Source organism: Taudactylus pleione, unplaced genomic scaffold, assembly GCF_031769625.1.
Source record: "Taudactylus pleione unplaced genomic scaffold, aTauple2 ptg000314l, whole genome shotgun sequence".
Lineage (NCBI taxonomy): Eukaryota > Metazoa > Chordata > Amphibia > Anura > Myobatrachidae > Taudactylus > Taudactylus pleione.
Window position 1 is genome coordinate 6071665 of NW_028284715.1, and position 23089 is coordinate 6094753.

At 45.7% G+C, this 23089-nt stretch overlaps 1 protein-coding gene across 16 annotated transcripts in view; it reads right to left on the reverse strand.

The window, feature by feature from the left end:
- The window catches only part of RIMS2 (regulating synaptic membrane exocytosis 2), an 801312-nt gene that overhangs the window by 11773 nt on the left and 766450 nt on the right, over positions 1–23089 (reverse strand). For 2 of the 16 annotated variants that reach the window (XM_088442656.1, XM_088442654.1), the window contains exon 1: positions 9838–10358. The exons of the other annotated variants lie outside the window; for them this stretch is intronic. In XM_088442656.1, coding sequence (XP_088298782.1) covers positions 9838–9982 — 145 coding nt within the window. In that variant the 5' untranslated portion in view covers positions 9983–10358. Of the gene's footprint in view, positions 1–9837; positions 10359–23089 lie in introns of those variants that run through there. 16 annotated transcript variants of the gene reach the window in all.

Here is a 23089-nt window from a genome sequence, read left to right on the forward strand (position 1 = left end):
CGATGGATGAGACCCTACCACAAGGGTCTCGTCGCAAGCCCCAATGGTCACGACCATCACCTGACCACTCGCAAAAGGAGGCCGCAACAAAGGAAAAAAAAAACGCCCTGATCCAGAGCGAGCGCTCTTCAAGATCACTTCTAAATCAAAGACTTTTACAACTTCATATTTAATAAACATTTGGTCCTGTTGTACCCTTATAAGAAGTAATGAAATACTAAATGAACTGGATCATGTTCCCCATGGAAGGTTCCTATTCTGTGACACTGATTCAGACCTAGTCACTGTGGCAATTCGGTCGAAATTGATCTATGATTTAAGATCTGCGCGTCTGCAGATCTTGTCCTGCATATGGCCCCAGTGAGTTCTTAATTATCATGGGGGTACTGATTGCACTTCATACATGTACTTAAAGCAGTTTGGACAGCCTCTAATTGGTGTGAATGAATGAATGTGTACGTGGCTGGGAACTTCTGCTGAGCAGGAGAATGAAAAGCGCCATGTTCTGCTCAATGGTTAATATCGCGGTTATTCAAGGTCCAAAATGTGCACCGGTCTTATCTGGCAATCTGTTTGCTAGGTATCTGATACTAGTTATCAAGGAATCGGTATGAAAAACCGGCGGCCGCATGGCCGGCAGTTCAATTCCTGGCAGCGCCTAGCCGACAAAAGCAGAGTTCCCAGCAGAGGAAGCCCGACAGCGCTGGAAATCCCGATCGTTGCTAAGGTAAGTATAAACTAACCTAACCTCCTTAGGGGTGCCTAACCCTAACCTCCCCCCCAAGTGCCTAATCCTAACCCCCCCCTTCCCCGCTGCCTAAACCTGTCCCCCTGTGGGGTGCCTAACCCTAACCCTCTCGGGGGGTGCCTAACCCTAAGTCCCCCCCGGGTCCCCTAAACCTAACAATCCCCCCCCCAGCGGCTGTACGCTCGAGGCGCCCGGCATCCCTTCGATCGGGATGCTGGGCGCCTGTCTCCCAGCGTCGGGGAAATGACAGGCGTTTAGATATAGACGTCTGGCATTTCACCCTCGCTGGGATATGACAGTCGAGAAACTGGCTGTCGGTTTTAAGGCAGCCGGTTTCCCGATTGTATACTGTTATCAATGATACCGGATAAATAGGCAGGCTTACATTATTCAGTATACAATATACTGCATCTAAGTGTAAATATATATAAACAGTATTTTATACTAGCTGTGGCACACAGCTTCGCCCACGATGAAATCGCTTCTGCCAACATTATTTTTATATGAGGCGTTCTAGTTGTATTGCTTTGCATAGGGACCCTGTCGCGGGAGTGGCCCACGTGATCAGCAGCGCTATACAGACTGGTGGCAGCACCGCCTTCACCCACCTCTCACACCAATGTCACTGTGTGCCCTGTGCACAGACTGCTATGTAACCTCTCCTATTCACCCACCACTCACACCAATGTCACTGTGTGCCCTGTGCACAGACTGCTATGTAACCTCTCCTATTCACCCACCACTCTTACCAATGTCACTGTGTGCCCTGTGCACAGGCTGCTATGTAACCTCTCCTATTCACCCACCACTCACACCAATGTCACTGTGTGCCCTGTGCACAGACTGCTATGTAACCTATCCTATTCACCCACCTCTCACACCAATGTCACTGTGTGCCCTGTGCACAGACTGCTATGTAACCTCTCCTATTCGCCCACCACTCACACCAATGTCACTGTGCCCTGTGCACAGGCTGCTATGTAACCTCTCCTATTCACCCATCACTCACACCAATGTCACTGTGTGCCCTGTGCACAGACTGCTATGTAACCTCTCCTATTCACCCATCACTCACACCAATGTCACTGTGTGCCCTGTGCACAGACTGCATTGTAACCTATCCTATTCACCCACCACTCACACCAATGTCACTGTGTGCCCTGTGCACAGACTGCATTGTAACCTATCCTATTCACCCAACACTCACACCAATGTCACTGTGTGCCCTGTGCACAGACTGCAATGTAACCTCTCCTATTCACCCATCACTCACACCAATGTCACTGTGTGCCCTGTGCACAGACTGCTATGTAACCTCTCCTATTCACCCACCTCTCACACCAATGTCACTGTGTGCCCTGTGCACAGACTGCTATGTAACCTATCCTATTCACCCACCTCTCACACCAATGTCACTGTGTGCCCTGTGCACAGACTGCTATGTAACCTATCCTATTCACCCACCACTCACACCAATGTCACTGTGTGCCCTGTGCACAGACTGCTATGTAACCTATCCTATTCACCCATCACTCACACCAATGTCACTGTGTGCCCTGTGCACAGACTGCTATGTAACCTATCCTATTCACCCATCACTCACACCAATGTCACTGTGTGCCCTGTGCACAGACTGCTATGTAACCTATCCTATTAACCCACCTCTCACACCAATGTCACTGTGTGCCCTGTGCACAGACTGCTATGTAACCTTTCCTATTCACCCACCACTCACACCAATGTCACTGTGTGCCCTGTGCACAGACTACTATGTAATCTCTCCTATTCACCCACCACTCACACCAATGTCACCGTGTGCTCTGTGCACAGACTGCTATGTAACCTATCCTATTCATGTGAACGGGCCCAGAGCACCTCTCCCACCCCCTCCCCTTAGCGGCCACACGCAGGGTGCCACATCTATCTCTTGCATTGATAATGTCAATACATTTTGTTTTTGTTATTGCTCAGCTTTGACTTAACGGATCGAGATGAAACCATGTGCAAGTTATTTCTAGGAGTTCCCGCTACAAAATGATGCAGTGTTCATGGAAATCGGTTCAGTAGTTTTAGCGCCAACTTGGACCAAACAGACAGACACAACATTCTTATTATATTAGTGTAAATATATATTTACACACAGCTGATTCAGAGTGATACATACACCGACTTGGAGAGTGTGTCAGGGGAATTTGCACACTGCATGCTCAGGAAATGAGAGTGCGCAAGTAGGGTGCCGGATAGATAGACAGTAAAAAGGTCGACAATGTCTAGATAGACACCAGATGTTAGACAGTCAATAGGTCGACAGGGACAAATGGTCGACGGCTACAAATGATCAACATGGTCAAAAGATTGCCATGTAAGTGGTCGACACAAAAAAGGTAGAGACATGATTTTTATTATTTTTTTTTTAGGGTTAGGCACTTAGCCTGACGGTTAGGGTTAGGCACCAGGAGGGAGGGTTAGGGTTAGGCACTTACCGGAGGGTTAGGCACTTAGCCTGACGGTTAGGGTTAGGCACCAGGAGGGAGGGTTAGGGTTAGGCACTTACCGGAGGGTTAGGCACTAGATGGGACGGTTAGGGTCAGGCACCTATCCTGACGGTTAGGGTTAAGCACCAGGAGGGAGGGTTAGGCACCAAGGGGTTAAGATTAGGGCTTAAAAAAAAGAACAAAAACATGTGTCGACCATGTTCATGTCGACCTTTTGAACCTGTCGACCTTCTAACATGTTGACCCTTTGTCCCTGTTGACCTTTTGTCACAGTCGACATATTGACTGTCTAACATTTTGTGTCTATCTAGACATTGTCTATCTGTTAATCCACACCCGTGCAAGTACAGGTGATGCAAAGACATCCGTATTTCATCCGCATCTACACTCATGACTGAGGAGGTGCAGCTGGGCTGTAACCGACCGCTGTCATGTAAGCAAAGCTCAGTGAGGGTGTGTCACTACCACTGCGGCCTAAGCAGTGGTGGATGAAAGCATAGACACACACCTGTTTGGTGGCGTATCTTTTGCACCCAGAATAGTGCATGTGTGCACTGATAATGATGACTTGTAACATATTTGTATATCTAGCTACATGATTCTCTTCATCTAGTTGGTCCAGTGCATGTGTAGTTTTATCAGGAGAGGAATAACATATCTTGGCATCAATGTCCCCATAGCATGAGACATTGAAATAGGTTCCTAGCAGGAAATGCATTTGTGCTCCAACAAAATGGCCACCGCATTTAATATTGGAGGTAAATATTAACAAAATGGGGGTACTGATGTATGTGGCCTAACAAATCAGTACATCCTCTACCGCCAGTATCAGCTCTACATGTGACCATCTTAAAAAACTGTGACACACACTATTGAATGTTATCGTAATTAGAGGAAGTATATAATAATAGGCTGCTACACGGAGTGAGTTTCAAGCCTGAAGGCACATTCAGAGGCGTCTTTCTACGCAGCCACGACTGCATCTTTCTGCTAATGCTGCAGCCAATGGGCTTTCTAGTGAGAAGCCAACAGGTTTTGGCGCTAATCTGCCGCTGTGCATATTAGCACACACCATAGGTTGAACCATGGGAGAATGCATGTACCCTAAGGCAGGAGCTATATCTCCGCCTAAACATGGCCGCCAGGGTCAGTGTAACTGGGTCTTTAGACACAATCGCTGAACGAGTCACGCCTCTCTCCAGTTAGCCACCCCCTGTTACCTCCCAGAAACGTCCACTGAAATTGAATGGATCTGCGGGCATTTTTTGGGTAACCTGCAGGGTGCATGCGCAGCGAGACTCGGACGTATGTGCAGACTGAAAGCATCGGCCCACGATGTACTATGAGTCTCCTATCGGGTAAACAACCTACTGTTATCCACAATGCCAATAAGGGGCAGAACATAAACATGCGGAGGTCACACCATTTGTTGTGTTAAGGTGATACCAACAAGACGCCATAATAAAGTGTTAGTGTCCCAAAATCTATGGAGCTGTCCTGTTGTTGTTACCAAAGAAATAAGAAATGTTAACACCTATTAGAACTGGGCCCTCTCAGTCATACTAGGACTATACATCAGCTCCTTTATTGCCATCTATGTGGAAGGAGGTACTGGTTGGGTTTACAAAGAAATATTTACAAAGAAGACCCAGAAGCAATGAAGAATATGACAAGTAGACACTGCGATTCCAAAAGCATTATAGTAAAGGTAACTGAATGTTCCAGACATAACTTGTATCTGGTGCTGCAGTAACCGGGTGAAGGTAAGAATGCAGAGTACATCCTAATCGATGCACAGTGACAGCCGGTATCACGTGCTCCTGCATTACCATTATTATCCTTCCACAAAAAGATGGGAATATTATAAAAACAGCGCAGGGAAATATAAAAGTGCACTCACATGAATGGGGGAACCTGTGCAATTCCTTTCCCTGATGTTAATGGTATGATAAGCACAATGGGGCGGAACACTGTTGTCTGTAATAACGCTCATTCTCAGTAATAAGAAGATAATGGCTCGGTAACCTTTCATGCTGTAATCATTGCTCACAATCGTATTTGCCACTTTACATGTTCTACATAGAAAGAGACTAGAGAATCCTGTGGTAGAGTCAGAGGCTATAGCAAATTACACCACTAGACGGCTGAAAGCCAGACACATGGGTAGTGGTTTAGGACTAATGACCTGATCCATTTAATTAACATATAATGAATGTAGCAAACCATATTTATATGTAATAAATATGTTATAGTATATATGGGTGTAGGTAGGTCTGCTGAGCATCTGGCACATACAGACTATGGCGCAGAGCTGGATGTATCTTTTAATGTGTATGACTTACGTAGCAAATGGGCACCAGGGCACTGAGACATTGTTGCTAATGGGGGGATGGAGGGGCATATGCTGCTCTGAAAAATAAACACTATTAAGATTGTGCTAGCCGGCATGAAGTGGGGCCTGGGTAAGACAGTACTTGCCCAGTGCCCCTATTGGGCACAAATCTGGTATTTTTACATGCAACTTTCTAGACTTCATTTATTCTTAATGCATATGCATCCAACTTAGCACTACGGGGTATACTTACTAAAGTCCGTGTTTTTAGAAGTGGTGATGTTGCCCATAGCAACCAATCAAATTCTGCTTAACATTTATCTAGCACCTTCTGGAAGATAATAGCTAGAATCTGATTGGTTGCTATGGGCAACATTTCCACTTCTAAAACCTCTCAGTTTAGTAATTATACCCATAAGTGTTACATTTGGTTCTGTAGAGTTTCATGGACCACTTCCTAAGTTTTTTCATTTAATTTTAGCTCACTTTAACTATTTTTGTGTGCAAAGGTCTAATTCAGTGATTCTCAAACTCAGTCCTCAGGACCCCACACGGGTCACGTTTTCCAGGTCACCCAACAGGTGCACAGGTATATTCATTGCTCACTGACTCATTTTAAAAGATCTACAGATGGAGCTAATTATTTCACTTGTGGTTCTGTGAAGAGACCTGGAAAACATGTACTGTTTGGGGTCCCGAGGACCGAGTTTGAGAACATGTGGCCTAATTGAACAATATAACAAATGATGCCCACACACTGTGAAATTTGGTCACATAACAATTGGATCTGTGACCATTTTTGGCCAAACTCATGCAGGGCCAAAGTGCACAAATCTGCTCATTGGCGAACTAGCCGATAAATATATGGGGACATTCTCCCACATGCCCCTTCTGGGGGCATTGCCAACCTGACCTGACAATCTCTGCAATCAAATCCCTGCTAGGTACGATCTAGTGCTCGCTGTTATCAGTCACCTTCTTCAAAAGGTGGGTAGGGGCTTGTCCACCTAATATTTTTCTATGTACCATGCAAGAAAACCAGCTGGGAAATTGTGCAGTTCAGACAGCATTGACATCTATGCTGTGCTACCTATACTGTCTCATAAGTAAATAATATATGCAGCACAGCAACATCTGTAGACAGCATAGACATTAATGGATCACATTGTGTCCTTGGCAGTCTCTTTGCATTACATTTTTTTTTTGGAACACGATGAGAGTGTTCCTACGGATATCCCAATATAATTTATAGGTGCATTGGCCGTTTTAATTAAATTGAAATATTGAAAATTAACATAAGTGGTGCAATGGAAGATAAAGCCAATTTAGTCACTGGAAGCCAAATAATCGCAATGTGACAAACTGTATATTTTGCCTTTTAAAAGCACTGACCCTCTGCTAACCTGACGCTCAGTGACACAATCAGTGTAATGGTGACTAGGCAAATTGCTACTGCTAAAGAGGGGAAGACAAATCATGGGACAGAGCAAATGTGGAACTCGAAGACTGTAACGTTGGAAATGAGCACCTCCGCGTAACAGTCTGTTTTGCAACAAAAAAACATTTGCGTAAAATTTTACTGCAAATTCCATCACTTTTAGTTCACATAGATTCTGTACAAAGAACCTAATATCTATACCAGTGGTTCTCAAACCACTGGCATAGATATTAGGTCCTCAGGACCCCACACAGGTCACATTTTCCAGGTCCCCCAGCAGGTGCACAAGTGTACTCATTACTCACTGACTTTTTAAAAGATCCACAGATGGAGCCGATTATTCGCTTGTGATTCTGTGAGGAGACCTGGAAAACATGCACTGTTTGGGGTCCTGGAGACCGAGTTTGAGAACCTGTGATCTATGCTAATATCCTAAGATAATAATTAGCTTTTTCTGAAAAATACTGATAACCAAATTCTGTATACAGTATAAAGGCATAAAACAGTGAAACAAACTACAGTGATACACAACATTATGAAGCAATAGACATGTAATAGCTATTATAGATAAAACCGAAACGCAGTTTCCTTGCAACTGCCAATGGAAAACATATGGTTAAGTTCATTGCTCATATAAATGGGTATATTGGAACAATCAGATGGGTTACTATTGATTTTTAATTCCCAAAACTATGTTAAAAAATATTTTATTATTTTGTTTTCATTATTTAATGGACTGATATGTGTGAAATACTGCACAGTTGTATGTATCCTGACATACATACAGTATAAAGAAAATTGGCTAAAATAATCTAGCGTCTATAGAAATTATAACCATAGTAATGCATTTTCTCAAACTTAAACAGTACAATTATATGGGTTTTATAGTGATTCTATAAACATATATTTATAAATAAAAAATGAGTAGTACATACATATTAATGAAATGTATTCACACACATGAATGTGTGTATACATATTTATATACAGTATGATATACAGTATGTGTGTGTGCATATAGTCTAGATAAAATATAAATCTGAAATATAAATAAGCAAGGGCAACAATCTGGGTCTTACATGTAATGGAAAGTGAATTCGCATACGAATGCTACATGTTCTTCTGGCAATTCAATATGCAGACCATACTTTAGCAATCACAAGACTACACATCCCTTAACCTTTATCTCTGCCCGATACTTGATTTTTGATTACAATAGATGCAACCTACAGTATTACAGGACAGGGGATAGTTCTGTTTATCTGATGGCTGTCAGTAGCCCTTCTGACTGATGACTGTGTTGTACTTGACACAAGGTAGATCAGCAGTCCCTGAGTTCTCCTACTTGCCCCCTCTTCCTGATTATAACCTGTGCAGTATCAGCTGGGGTCTCCTAGTTGCCCCCTCTCCCTGACTATAACCTCTACAGTAACAGCTGGGGTCATAGGCAAATGCAGGGGGGGTTTCCGTCTGCCTGGAAACCCCCCTCCCCAGCCCACACCATGACCACAATAGAAATAGTAATGTAATAGAATTTTTTCTAGTGCCGCATTTTCTTCACAGTATCATAAATTAAATAATTTGCACCACCTGTGCAACTTTTAACATGTATCAGTCAGTAATAAATAACCTGTGCACCAACTAGGAGATCTGGAAAACATTCACTGTTAGGGATGTGCTGCTATAGAGCTCAATATGTACATATATGTCCAGGACAGTGCTAGGTTCTTCTGCTGCTCCCCCAGACTCCTGGACTTGCTCTAATGCTCTGGAATGGTGCCCACATCTAAAATAAAAACATTCAGCTCAGGAAGGATGGCCATACTGCCGCATTTAATGGCTTACTGTGATCGCTAGTCCTCTATATGCTGGAATTATGACACACTATACACTTTGTATGACGCCTATTAAAGCTGGATAAGTGCTAATTATGCCATCCTCATGGACTGGCCACACTCGCTCTAAAATCAAACATTTGGAAACCCCCTTCTAGAAATCCTGCGTTTGCCACTGACTGGGGTCTACTAGTTGCCCCCTCTCCCTGACTATAACCTGTAAAGTAACCGATGGGATCTCCTAGTGGCCCCCTCTCTCTAACTATAAACTATGCAGTAACAACTGGGGGCTCCTAGTTGCCCCATCTCCCTGACTAGAACTTGCGCAGTAACAGCTGGGATCTCCTAGATGCCCCCTCTCCCTGACTATAACCTGTGCAGTAACTGTTGGGGTCTCCTAGATGCCCCCTCTCCCTGACTATAACCTGTGCAGTAACTGTTGGGGTTTCCTAGATGCCCCCTCTCCCTGACTATAACCTGTGCAGTAACTGTTGGGGTCTCCTAGATGCCCCCTCTCCCTGACTATAACCTGTGCAGTAACCGTTGGGGTCTCCTAGATGCCCCCTCTCCCTGACTATAACCTGCGCAGTAACAGCTGGATCTTACCAGTTGCCCCATCTCAATGACTATAACCTGCGCAGTAACAGCTGGGATTTTCTAGTTGCCCCATCTCAATGACTGACATGTGTAATAACAATATAAATGTAGACGTGCAAAACTTTTGATAATAAATCTCTATAAAATCTGCCCTGGAGCCTCCCTGCCGGGGACACAACAAGTAGACTCTGCACATGTTTAGCTGCATTCAGTGGGATAACTGAGCCTGGACACTAACATACAGACATGAAATAACTACACATACATGTAGTATAACTGCAGGTGACTCCAATTATAAATGTGGGAATCTCGGAAGCAGAGCACTTTGAGCCTCCTGGAAGGGGTCATCATGTTGGAGGGTCTGCAGATCATACCACAGCCAGCGCTCTCACCTTCATCCTCCTCCAGCGAGGTCATGCACGGGAAGTAGCCGGCCAGTGCCTCGAAGGACGCAGAGAGACTGCTGCGGCTCTGCGAGCGTTGGATGCGGAGCCCCGCTGCCTTCTCCCGCTGCTGCTGCCGCTGCTCTCTGCCCATCTTGGACGAGCCCCTGTACAAGATCCGAGGCGTCTTGGCGGATAATCCCGATGCTATTCACGTGAGAAGTCCGGGAACAGATCCCCCTCCACCCGGTGCCAATGCGCACTGCTCCGCTGCGTCCTGGCGCGGTCATAGGCACAGGGCGCACCTATAGGTCTGTCCACACTCCACACACCCTGCTTTAAGGCACCTATATACTGCAGGTCTGTCCACACACCTGCCAGACAGCACCTGTACTCTGTTCTACAGTCCTGGGCTCGCACCCTGCCAGCCTCACAGACTGTTGCGCCTATAGAGGTGCTTGAGCTGGCATCAGACTGTGTGACTCCTACAGATGCGTCTCGCTCACCTCCAGTTGCTGCTGAGTCTGGATTAGAGCGCACAGCTCCTGCCCCTTCTCATCCAGGCTGGTACCAATGAGCGCACAGCACAGGAGATGTGAGCCAGGCAGCCATCCACTGAAGCAACAGCTCCCTCTCCTCTAATTGACTTCCTCCTGTTGGTCTTTGGCTCAGAAAACAAGTCTCAGTGTGTCTGTGAATGATGCTGGCTCAATGCTACCCAGTTACCAGGAGCCCTGCCTGCTGACAGAGGGGACCTAGCACAGTGTGTTATGCTGCTGAGCAAACAGCAGCAGGTAAACAGCACTTTAGGCTACGGTTTGCTTTCCTCCACTCCAAAGGCTGCCAGCTACAGTGATAGGGTCCACTTTGTGTAAACTCAGTGACAACTGTTAGTAAATTTACTGACAGTGCAAAAATATATCATGCCCACTCCTGACAACACAATGAACGCGTAATACAATTACTTCCCCACAGGAGTTACAGCAATTTATATCCCCTGATATCCCCTGTGATACCTGTATTATACTACAGAACATAAAGTTGTTACAATAAGAATGCAAAAAGCTATCAGTATTTTTTTTAATTAAAATGGAAAAATGTTCGTGTGTGTGTGTGTGTGTATGACTGGTACAGTATAGTGATACAATACAGGCGATCAGACCAGGCAACTAGCTTATTTACTGTATTTACTAACAGATTTGTATAGCACAGTTATGTGCCGATATGAATTGGTCGTCAGTCGCACCATCAGATCGGCCCTACATGCAGCAGGATCCGGCTAGTGCCGACATATCGGGCGGTCGGGCACTAGATCGTGTAATGTGTACCGCCTGCCCGTTATGTCGGCCCGTTGGTGGTGCAGTCGCCCATCGCATTGCTGGGTACACACATCGCTTAAGCCGGCCATACACGGTGCGATATAGTAACCGATCTGACATATTGGCACGATATAGCTGCTATATCGTACCGTGTGTGGGCATGATATCATCCCGAGCGCGCTCCCGTGGGGTCGTACATCGCATCCCCAGATGTTACGGAAAATCCACTCGATCTGGGGATGCGATGTACTACCCCATGTTGCGCTATGCGGGTGAGGGAGGGAGGTGCCGGCATATCGGGCGGTCGGCCACCACTTCGCTCTGTGTGTGGGGACCGCCCGATATGCCAGGCTTCAGATCAGCCGTCGTCATACATGGTGCATATCGCATCGTGTATTTGACCACATTAGTGGGTACCCAGCTTAAGCTTCTAAGGAGCCCATTTATTAATAATCTCATACTCAATGCGATCTGGGCGCGATATTAGCACTGCAGTGTGTGATAATACAGCCCAAATGTATTCAATAGCACACGGGATAGGGACTCCGAAAGGAGTCTGGCCCTCATTTCAACCCGGTCGCAAGCGCAGAGCGCTCGCAAACGGGTCGATGTTTAGGCACTGCGCATGCGCAAGCCCCGGAGCGAGACAGAAATTCTCTCGCTCCGGAGCTCTCTACCAAAGGGACGGCTGTCGATGTTGATCGACAGCTCGCCCCGTTTTGTAGGCGTGGCGGGGGGTGGGGTGGCTACACAAACGGAGGCGTTCCTTAAGGAATGCCTGCCGTTTTGTGGGCGGCCGCACTGACATCAGCAGTGATGTCAGTGGAGAGCTTCCTGCTCGATCAGAGCAGGAAGCTCCCTGGGGCTTGAGGTTGCCGAGACCCAACCTTAGGGTCTCGTCGCAAGCCCTGATGGCCGCGATGGTCTTGACCATCGCTACCATCAACCTGGTCGGTCGCTAAAGCTGTGGGTGGAAACCCACAGCTTAGCTAGCGACCAGGAGGCTGCACTAGAAAATTCAAGCGGCCGCCCACATTCAGAGCGAGCGGTCGCTTCTTGCAACCGCCTCTGAGTGAGGGCCTCTGTCCATACGATGTGGTCGGAGTGAAGTGACCGCGTCAGCGATCTCTTTACACCTCTATTGGGACTCTACTGACCACGCATGTGCAGCGGCCATTGCCGGGGAGGGTTCAGAAGGAACATTCTCCCGGTACATTTTGCGAAATGCAACCTATATTCTACAACTGCTATTCCCATATACAGATGGCGTTAGCTGCGGGGGCCACAGCTTCACAACCCCCATTGAAACCTATGGGGGTGGCGGCTGATGGCTAAAAGGATGGACCGTATCGGATAGCGGAGATATCGACATCTGATGCAATGCCTTCATAGTACATCTGGGGGATACTTAATATTTGCGAGTATACCCTGTAAATGGGCACTTTCAAGGAATATGCCACAAATATTCAATGATAAAACACTTCTCAGCAGACTTACATGGAGTAAACCCCACCTACATGCAAATATACAAAACACCTTTGCCTTACGCTGTGAAACATCGGGCTAGATCTACTAACAATCGGTTTGTCAATACCTGCTGATGGTTGGGAGCTCATTCAGACCTGCTCGCTAGATGCGTACGCTTGCACCCAGAGTATGCAAATCCGGCACACACCCTGCAAGGCAGGCCATCGCATGGCAAGGCATAAGCATGCCCACTGTGTCTTGGCGTGCGATCACTTTGAGTATGCAGACGCCCAAAAGCCTGTTATAAGACGCCCACTTGTGCAGGTTATCTCCAGGAAGTGTATGAAACCATCGGTACATCGAGGACCATTGGATGCGATCGCAGTGCTTGAGGTTGACTATACCCTGCTGCAAGCACTGCGATCACTTCAGTGTGAAATACAACCATGTGATGTGTACAATGACGCTGCCTGTTAATTATGCACGCCTCTGAAACGGCATTAAGACGGTCAGGCACGCCTGCGTTCGCACCTCCACTCCCCCGTTGTTAGTGGCAACCCCTCTAACCAGCCACAAGCGGCTTCTCCTGTCACTCACTCTGCTGGGCAGTCTATGCGCTCCGAGCGAACACTTCCCGATCTCTCGCACTGCGATGCATACTTATGCGCAGATTGCAAAAATCGTCCAGCTACGAGCAAACGCATCCTAGCGAGCGGGTCTGAATCAGCTCCATAGTTTTAAAACAAATATAAATGCTAAACCAGGCTAGATTACCATTTATTTCTGTTGCCACTTTAAAACTTTCCAAGTGGTGAAGTCATTACTGTAACTATCTAATTGTATTTATTTGAAATCTGATCTATTGTACGTACCATGCATTTAACATGTCTATGTGATCATGGGGCAACCTGGCCATGACTTAAGAGGAACCTGTCCTAGATGTGTGGAAGGATTAGTATTGCCACATTCTCCAGCTCTGGGCCAGCCCCAGTAGCCTAGCCCTGGCTCCGCACCCAGACAAACTCCACACTACTATTCCAGACACTCTTCCATAGTTGCTCTCAAAGCACAGTCGTTGTTTTTACTGATTTGTCCCTGGTAACGGGCCTCAGTCAGAGCTGATTGTTATGCCGATACTTACGCAAATGGACAAAGTTTTTACTACAGCGCATGCGTCTAAGTCGCACGGCGCATGCGTCCCGGTGCCTCTGAGATGACGCTCGCAGAGAGGGTTTAGACAGAGTGATCGACAGTTAGGGTCTGTTTGTGGGTGGTAAAGATGGGGGAGGGGGTTAGAAAAATGCAGGCGCATCGCAACCATTTTATAGGCCTGTCGCAATAAGCTAACATGGTCAGTCAGATGGCATGAACAATATTGGCCTTGTCTCTTTCCTCTGTTTCATGACAATTGTATATATTGCACTCCGTTGTTGTACATACTTGCTGACATTTTTTATGTTCATTTTAGTAGATTTTGGAAGGTGACGGCAGGGCGGGAGGTGTGGTTCCGTGAATTGCATCATTGAAGTGCCACCCCCGCTGTACAATGTTCATGACTTGTGGTTTTATGCATTGGGACCATGATGACCCCATTCGTAGGGAATTTCTTCATTGAGCCCATGTATCACCCCCTCCACTGGTGAAGTGGGTGTGATCCAGGAAGCTAATCTACTCCCCAGGAAGAGCTCCCCGACATTCAGGAGTCTCCCGGATATTCCAGGTTGAGCAGGCAAGTATGCCATAACAATAGGTTGTCACTCAAGATTTCTAACTGGACAGTTTAGCAAACTACCCCTCTTCCCGTCCTTACTAACCCATGATACATCCCATGGTTACTTTAATTAGTGAAACCCGGTAAACTTTTCTGAAAAATTGTCTAGTTCTCAGTTTAGCCATACCAAATATTTATATTTTATGTCAATTATTTTGGAGATATATTGCCTAGAAACAAAGGTGATGGGGGTAGTGACTAGCTAGTGGATGCATCTTTCTAGTGCTTCGTGTCCATCCTCCTCTAAACGTATGTTGCACCATGTAATATTGCCTGAGACTGCCTGGTCCCCTTTCCTGCTGGCCTCCATCGATGTCAGGTGCCCATTGAGCTTCAAAACTCTCCTACAAGTTTGCTCCTACCCCTGTAGTGGGTCCACGACACTTAGACCTGCATGGGAAGTGATCCTTGTTGGCGGTTTCCTGGCAGGCTGCCTATGCTGTTCTGTCTGAGTCGGGTACACGGCTGTACTCCATCTGGGTGTCTGGCCGCTATGGTGGAGTCTACAGACAGTAGAGTGGGCCCTCCTGTTGACAAATGGCTTATATGTATGGACAACTTTGTTTAATAGTCCACTTTGAATTAAGACCAGCATTGAAATGAGTAAGCATCATGTGTATTCTCTTCTGTTTACAAGTGAAAGCCACAATCACTGGAGCTGGACGTTCAGGAATAATGTTGTGTGCCCTCACCATAGCAACAGATTGTGTATGTCATTATCATGGGAACCAGAAGTTATGGAGCGGAGTTCCAGTAACCATAACAACCGGAAGCTGAGATGTGTCACTCCTGCTCTTGACTTCTGTCATTAGTACATGAGGACGGTTTGGGTATGATATCCCCGTGGCTGAATAGCCTCCGGTTCAAATACAGACGCCGGAAGCCCGACTGTTGAAAAACCTGACTACGGCTGGTAAATAGTCAGGTGATACATTTCTTTATATTATGATTCTACGCATGTATTTCCCCAATCTTTCTACAAATTATATATTCTATTTTGATATCACTCTGTAACCTCGGGTGTATATGCCACCTCTCCTTCCCTCTATTTTTTTTGTAACCCCCACTCCATGCCAATTTTTGTTCTCCATAACTTTGAAAATGCAATAAATAGAAAATAAAAACAAAGACAAAAGGTGATTATTATTTTTCCCTTCTTTTTTAAGTCAAATTATGCTTACATATATTATATACTAGTGTGATATCTGCAGGAGAACATAACTTACTGCAATACAATACAAAAAAAATAAATCATAATTTAATATCACTACTTAAAGTAACATTGTAAAACACTATCAAATATTTTAGTCCACAGCAAGGCTCGTATGCTTTTATTCAATAGTTATATTATCTTGTTATTGCATTAAGTTAAAAAAAAAAATTGTTAGAAAAAATAAAATGGTACAAGTTACTTTTATTTAATGAAAAACAGAACAATCTACAGTTCTGCATCAAGTATCTGCTGATGTGCATATAATATCTGATCTAAAACACAGCAATGAACAACCCTCTACTTTACCTTGATCAGTGCTCCCTACATCGGCAGAAATGTAAGCCACATGAACACATTAATACAGATTAATAACAGACGGACAAGCAGCATGATCAATACAGATGACGGCTTTCGTTGACAAAAAGTTGGATCAATGTGAAATGATTCTTGAAAATGTGAATGTAACCAACATTCTGAGATAATAAACACACAGGAGTGAAAGCAAACTAGCACACATTCTGTTCCAATCTTTAAGGAAGTGACTTGCCAGTCTGATCGCCTGTTCTGCAGCTAAATCTTTGGCTGTGCTGTATGCAGTATCACATTGTAAAGCAGAAAATGGGTCTAATATATTTGTTGTGCATAACAGTACAGGAAGGTAACATGATTGGTTAAGTACACTATTTTATTTACCGAAAGGGTTATTAACAAACTGCAAAAAAAAGGAGGGCCCATGCTGATATAATATGTGTGCAAGTGTGCCTAACCAACCAACCCCACCCACCCCTTGATTGAGACAATTAAAAAGTGGGCTGGTTGGGAGGTATGGCCAACTGTATATTCCAAGGTGAACATTCACATTCCATACTTGCCAAATTAGAGTTCCGAATTTCAGGTGATCTCCAGGCCTCCCATACGAGTTGGTCAGTCTCCTGGTTTCGCCTACTTCCCGACTGGAATGGGTGTCCGGGAAGTTGGATGATGCGATTTACAATGAATAGCATCATTCTAGTCACATGACATGTAGCTCCGCCTTCACTGTAAAATGGAGCAATTTGCGGCTATAAAAATCAGGGAGTGGGGCCACAATGACTAAAAAGCGATGCCACACCCCACCGGTCATTGGATTGGGTTGCCCATTTTTGGGGGATACCCGCAAATATTAAGTATCCCCCAGACGTATTATGGAGGGATTGCAGCAGATATCCCCATGGGGGATGCGATGCTGTCAGATTTATCAAGCTCCGGAATGCACAGAGGAGCCCTCCCTGGCAATAGCCACCGTGCACCACACATGTACAGGAGCCTGGCACAGGAGTGAAGAGACTGCTGACGTGGTCACCTCACTCCCAGCACATCCTTTAGGAGCCTCTGTCCCTGCGGGGGCTTTTTAATACATGACGGAGCTAAGTTTGCATCTTGCAATACGATCATGGGAGCTAGTACCGCGACCAGATCGCATGGCAAATGCAATTGTTGATAAATGGGACCATTTATAAGGGGATTTCAGTGGCGTCAGGCTTATTTGTGTGTACTGTTTCCATTATTTTGGTATAGAATCTTCACTGCTCGTTTGATCTGATTTGTAGAGTACAGGAGCATCCACATTACTGACAGGAGTAGTGTGATTATATATAGGTACAGTGGTGGCAATCTCAGCTTGTGCTACGTATGTGCACATGGTTCATGTAAAGTTGGTAAAGTGACTTAAGGGGCCTATCCATTACCCGACTTTGCGAACAATCCGACCAAAACTTGGAGGTTTTGGTCGCATTTTTCACAAAGTCGGGTAATGGATAGATGTCCTTACCGCCCCCGACTGTCTACTGAACATGCCCTTCAACCTGACGACAGACGTCAGGTTCAGCATGTTCAGGGACAGGAGGTCGGGCTCCTTCACTGAATGACGTTCGGTGAACGCCGATCAGTGCGGGCACCGCACCTCGGCGACCTGAAGGTCTGAACGCTAGACGTTCAGACTTTCAGGTCGCCTAATGGATAGGCCCCTTCACTCTTCATTGATAGGAGCACTAGGATTTATTACACATCATTTTTGTGTTCTTTGCAGCTAATCTCTCCTACAATACTCAGTATAGCCTGCGGTTCAAGCGGATTGTGTAATAACATGGCTTTGAACAGCAACGTCATCAGATAGCTGACTGGTCTACATACTATTAGAATGTATGAGAGGTTGAACGTAGGGTCTGATTCAGCAAGGAACGCACAGGAGAGAACGCACGCACTTGGCCGATGTTTTTGCTCTGCGCATGCATATTCATCGCACTGCGCATGCGCAAGCTTGCCAGTGCGATCGGATTATGGTACACAGACCCTTCCGAAATTGACAGGAAGTGCAGTTTATGGCTTGTGACGGGGGTTGGTCAGGTGAACACAAGCATTATAACGCTGTTATAGGGGCGTGCATAATTAAGGCAGTGTGGCGGCATACGCAGCCATACCGTAAGCTGTACACAGGAAGCAGGCAAAATCCTGCGGCAGGTCAAGTCAACCACTATTATGGTAATGAGTCCCATGTTTACGCTATCTTGCGTGCTGATCAGGTTGTGAGTAAAAGGAGCTGGGCGGCTTAGTATGGGGCTGGGGGTCTGCATCTTGTGCTGCGGACGCCATGCGTATGCATTGATTAGCATATTCTCGCAGTGGCTGGGTGCGTATGTCTGCATTCGTGCGTTCCTTGCTGGATCAGGCTCATAGGTTACACAATAACTATGTAATTACTGTTAGGTGAGGCTTTAGTTGGTTGTTTCTAAACAAACTAATAAACCATTGTACAGAGTGCCCTTATTTCACATAACTTAAACATCAAATTCAATTGTTTTGTATTTAGTCAGGTACTGGGAGAACAGATGGCCGCTAAAGCGATAGCAGTTGCGATTTCGCACGGAACGTAGCTGCGAAAATATGCTAAAAGTTCCAAAGCTTACCCGCGCCTAGGGACACCCACTGCTGCCTTCTCATCTGTGTACGATGTCACGTACCAGCATAAATATCTGTAACATCGACGCACATCAGCCAGCCAGGCAGCAGGTCTGACCTGTCTGGAATACAGTGCCTCTCCTGACATCCAGAGAGCTCTCATGCTGCGTATGAGATCGCAATGGCTAATTTATGCACACCCCTGTAACGGCGTTTAAACGGTAAGACGCGCCAGCATTTTTCTGACCACAAACCGTTACCTCCCCCCAAACGCTGACTACCGTCACTCACTTTGCGAATGGGTTCTCTGTGCGTGCGGATTCACAAGACAATTGCAGTGCGTGCGCAGTGCGGATTATATAATGGTCAACAATCACTCAATCTGTGTAAAAATCACCATTGTGTCCACCTCTGAATCAGGCCCAATATCAGCTTCTACAGATCTCCCAAAAGTCCCAATTGTAGAATAACTCTCAAAATTCCCATACCCTAAAGAGGACGGAGCGTGGCCTAAAGTGGGTATGGTCTCATTATAATGGGCTGTGGTTGGGCAGAACAGGACAGGCTTTGGGAAGCTGGACGACATGGTTTATTAATGCCATGTAAAGTCATGGAAAAAGGGGTTAATGCATACATTTATTTATTACGTTGTTTTTATATCGCACACATAGACACTTGCAGCTCTTTACAGTCATTCACATCAGTCCCTGCCCCGGCGGAGCTTGCAATCTATATTCCATAGTAAATGGACACACATACACATTAGGGTTAATATTTGTCAGCAGCCAATTAACCTAGCAGAATGTTTTTTGGAGTGTGGGAGGAAACCTGAGCACCCAGAGAAAACCTATGCTAAAACTGGGAGAACATACAAACTACACACATATTAGCCATGACCGGGAATTGAACTCATGACATCAGTGCTGTGAGGCAGTAATGCTAACCACTACGCCAGAGCCCTTAAAAACTTTATTGTTCATTGGTTGTATTGAGCAAAGAGACTATAATGTATTTAGGGAGCATTAGTCTGACTCCTTTAACAGCAGCAGTAACAAGTAAACACTAGAAGGAAATGGAGAAGGGGGAATGGCTGGTGGAAGAGAGACACTTTTAGAATGGGGAAGACAGATGCCTCTAGTTCTCATGAATACTTGTTCATCCCGCAGAGTTTTCCTCCACTTTGATTGTGTTTGGCAATTGGGGAATTATCCTAGAACTCTAATTTCCACCAATGTTTCACCCCTTTTGAAGTTTGCAATTTTCACACACTCATATTGCATACAATGAAGAGATTTGATGCAGACCCATGCAATCGCTAATTGAAAATCACCTCTCATCATATTATACTACGAGGGACTTGGAGATGCATTAGAATAAGTAATATACAAGCCACATGTTCGTTTATCAGCGCGGTCTTAATTAAAAATAATAATTCTTGAAGATGTGTGCTGTGTATGTGAAGTAGTACAGCTAGTGCTTCAGATGCCCTTGTTATAATGAAGTCTTCCACCTTAGTAGTTATCTGTGCAGCGTGTATTGGATATCTGTATAAGTCAATCACATTTCCCATAGGATAACCAGTAAAGTATTCCTGGGAAGTCTGGGATAGAGTAACACTGAGGACTAATGAACCTGATCCTGTGCCGGAGGAAAGTTTAGAGTTAAGGAAGAAAAAAAGATATGGAAAGCTGTATATATACATCTTACCTCCGTGCGCTACAAGTCCCGTTAAACATAACGTGTGAGCGCTTTTGTGCAACTTTTTATCTTCAAATGCGTCTTATTCACAAATTGGTGCGAATTGGACACACAAGCAGCTTCTGCTGATTAAAATGATATGCTGCATGCCTATATTCTGTGTGCGACTACGGCTGTATCTGCGTGTGTAATGCTACGTTACAGTGTCACAGCCGCTGACCCTAACGTAGCATTTCACATGCAGATACACTTGCACACAGAATATAGGCATGCTGCATATCATTTTAAAGTCGCACGGAAAGACGCTAGGCGCTACCGAGTCACGCCACGGCATGGCGCGACTAGAAGGGCTGTTTAAGCTACTTCGGTAGAGCCAGGGGCGTCTTTAGAGAGGAGGGAGCCTGTGTGCATTCCCTGTCACGGCCCCCTCCTCTCACCCCGGCGGCCGGCAGCCAACTGACGCAGCTGGCCGGCCAGCGCAGAATCAGTAGACTCTGGGCACTAGAGTGTGCCCATAGTCTACTGTGCATGCGCAGATCGCTGAGGAAATGGCGTGCCATGGTGGCCATTTTATCGTTTTGAGCAGTACTGAGAGACCCGACACGGGACCTCGGAGAGGTAAGCTTTAGATAACATGGGTACAGGGAGGCCGGTGTGGGCCCTACATGGACCCGGGGACCCGTGTGCACCGCACACCCTGCGCCCATTATAGATACGCCCTTGGGTAGAGTATGTATAAACCAATAAAATAAGATCATCTTAAAATGCAAAACCCTTTAAATAGTTGAGGAACTATATAGCGGGAAGGAGAGAGAGGTGCCCAGAAGCCACTGGAAATGTGGGTGGTTCCTCACGCCATTGCCAGCTCAGCTGAAGTGATGCTGGATCAGTTAGGGTCTCTATGGCTGAAGGTATCATGTGGAAGCCAGGTAAATAGTAGATGGCGATAGAAGGGAAGAAAGGATTTTGGAGAAAGCCATACTACAAAATGTTTATCTTCGATGCAAAGTAACATAAAAGTTTAATAAAGACACAAAATGCTTTTGTTTTCCCATATACCTTTGTGGCTGGATTATAGTTAAAAAATGGGACCGTGTTGGTTGCTCTGGAAACAAAGTTCTTGACTTGACACATGAACCCATTAGATTGAGCTATGTTGTACTGTAAGGTTCCATCAGACACCATGCAACATGCTGCAATTGTAATTGTAATTTTAAACCAAACCTTTCGCTGCTGTCAATTGATAAATGTGCTTCATTTACGTTTCTGTCCTGACATTTTTGAAGTGGTATTTTTAGAAAATAACTCATTAGAATGACATCTGGAAGGATGCAATGAGTGGCGTGATTCATGTTTAGCTGTAATTGAGCAGAGTTTGAATAACATATTTTTGTACTGCGCTGGTAAAGTGTCTCAGCCACGAGAATAGACCACGTTATTTCAGATAGCAAAAGTTCTAATAATAAATCCGACGCACAACCCCTGCATATCTCCAGTTAGTGACACGTATAGCATTGTGAAGGGAAGACAAATTTACTTTCTGTGCATCGGCTTAGGCTCAAAGCAAGGTTACTCAACTTCTGTCCTCAAGTTTCCCCAGGAAGTAATTAGTGGAGCAAAGGTGGATTCATCGATTATACTGGGTCAGTTCTTCCCACAGAAAGAAATTCTTACACCATAACCCGTTTGAGGATGGGAGAAAGGAAAGTCCTTAAAGTGCGTCTGTCACCTACTATACTGAACCATAATTCATGACAACTCAGCAGTGTCACTTCCTTTAAAACCAAAAGGTATAAACAGGGCTGACAAGAGTTCTGACAGCACTGCCTGCTGAAGGAACTCAGGGCCTGATTCAGAGCCGCTCGTAAGCGGCCGCTCGTTCGCTCCGAGCGATGTTCGCACAACTGCGCGTGCGTACGGCTCGTAATACGCATGCGCGAACCAGTCAGTGTGGTCGAAATTCATGTGCTCGCAAAATAACGAGTGCCTGCTAATTTGAGTGACAGAATGAGGCGTTTGTGGGTGGTAACAGGGGAAGGTGCTTGAAAACGGGGAGTGGTGATCCGAACGCAGGCGCGCCAAACGGTCAAAACGGGCGCTTTAAGGGTGTGCATAATTAACAAAGCAGCGTCATCGACCACGTCACTTGGTTGTTTCTTAGTCTGAACTGCTCGCATGATTGCGGTAGGAAAATCCAACCACAAGCACTGCGAGCAGTTCATTCGCCTTTCGATGTACTCGATTAATCAAATAAATAGCGGAGATGACGTAGGATGCGAGCGGCCAGGGGGGCGTTTTTTACAAAAAAAAGACCGCATGTTTTGTTCGCTCGTTCAGACACAGAGGCGTCAACAGACCGCAAAGAGCGAACAGTCAATTTAAATAGCCAGCCCCTTTTTCTGGACGAGCGAGCGCAAATAGCGTCCGGCTCTGAATCAGGCCCTTAGCCCCATTGGCGTACTGTATCTATAATGGCTGCAGGTTGTGCGATGCACATGATCAGCCCCTGGTCCAAGGGGAGCCCATACGGCACATACTGCACCCCTATGATGATACTCACCTCTCTGGAAACCCGTGTTGTTGATGCTGCAGCAGAAGTAACTGGGAAAATGGCATGGTGCCAATTTTTCCAGATATTTGTGCATGCGCAGTAGAGAAGTCCCTGGGAGCATGGCACAGATGCCATTATATATATATTTTAATTTTTTCTATTACTAACCTAACCCCCCCTAACCCTTCCTTAGGGGTGCCTAACCCTAACCTCCCCTCCAAGTGCCTAACCCTAACCCCCCTGTAAGTGCCTAAACCTAACCCCCCCCCTTCCCTGCAGCCTAAACCTAAGTTTCCTGGGGGGGT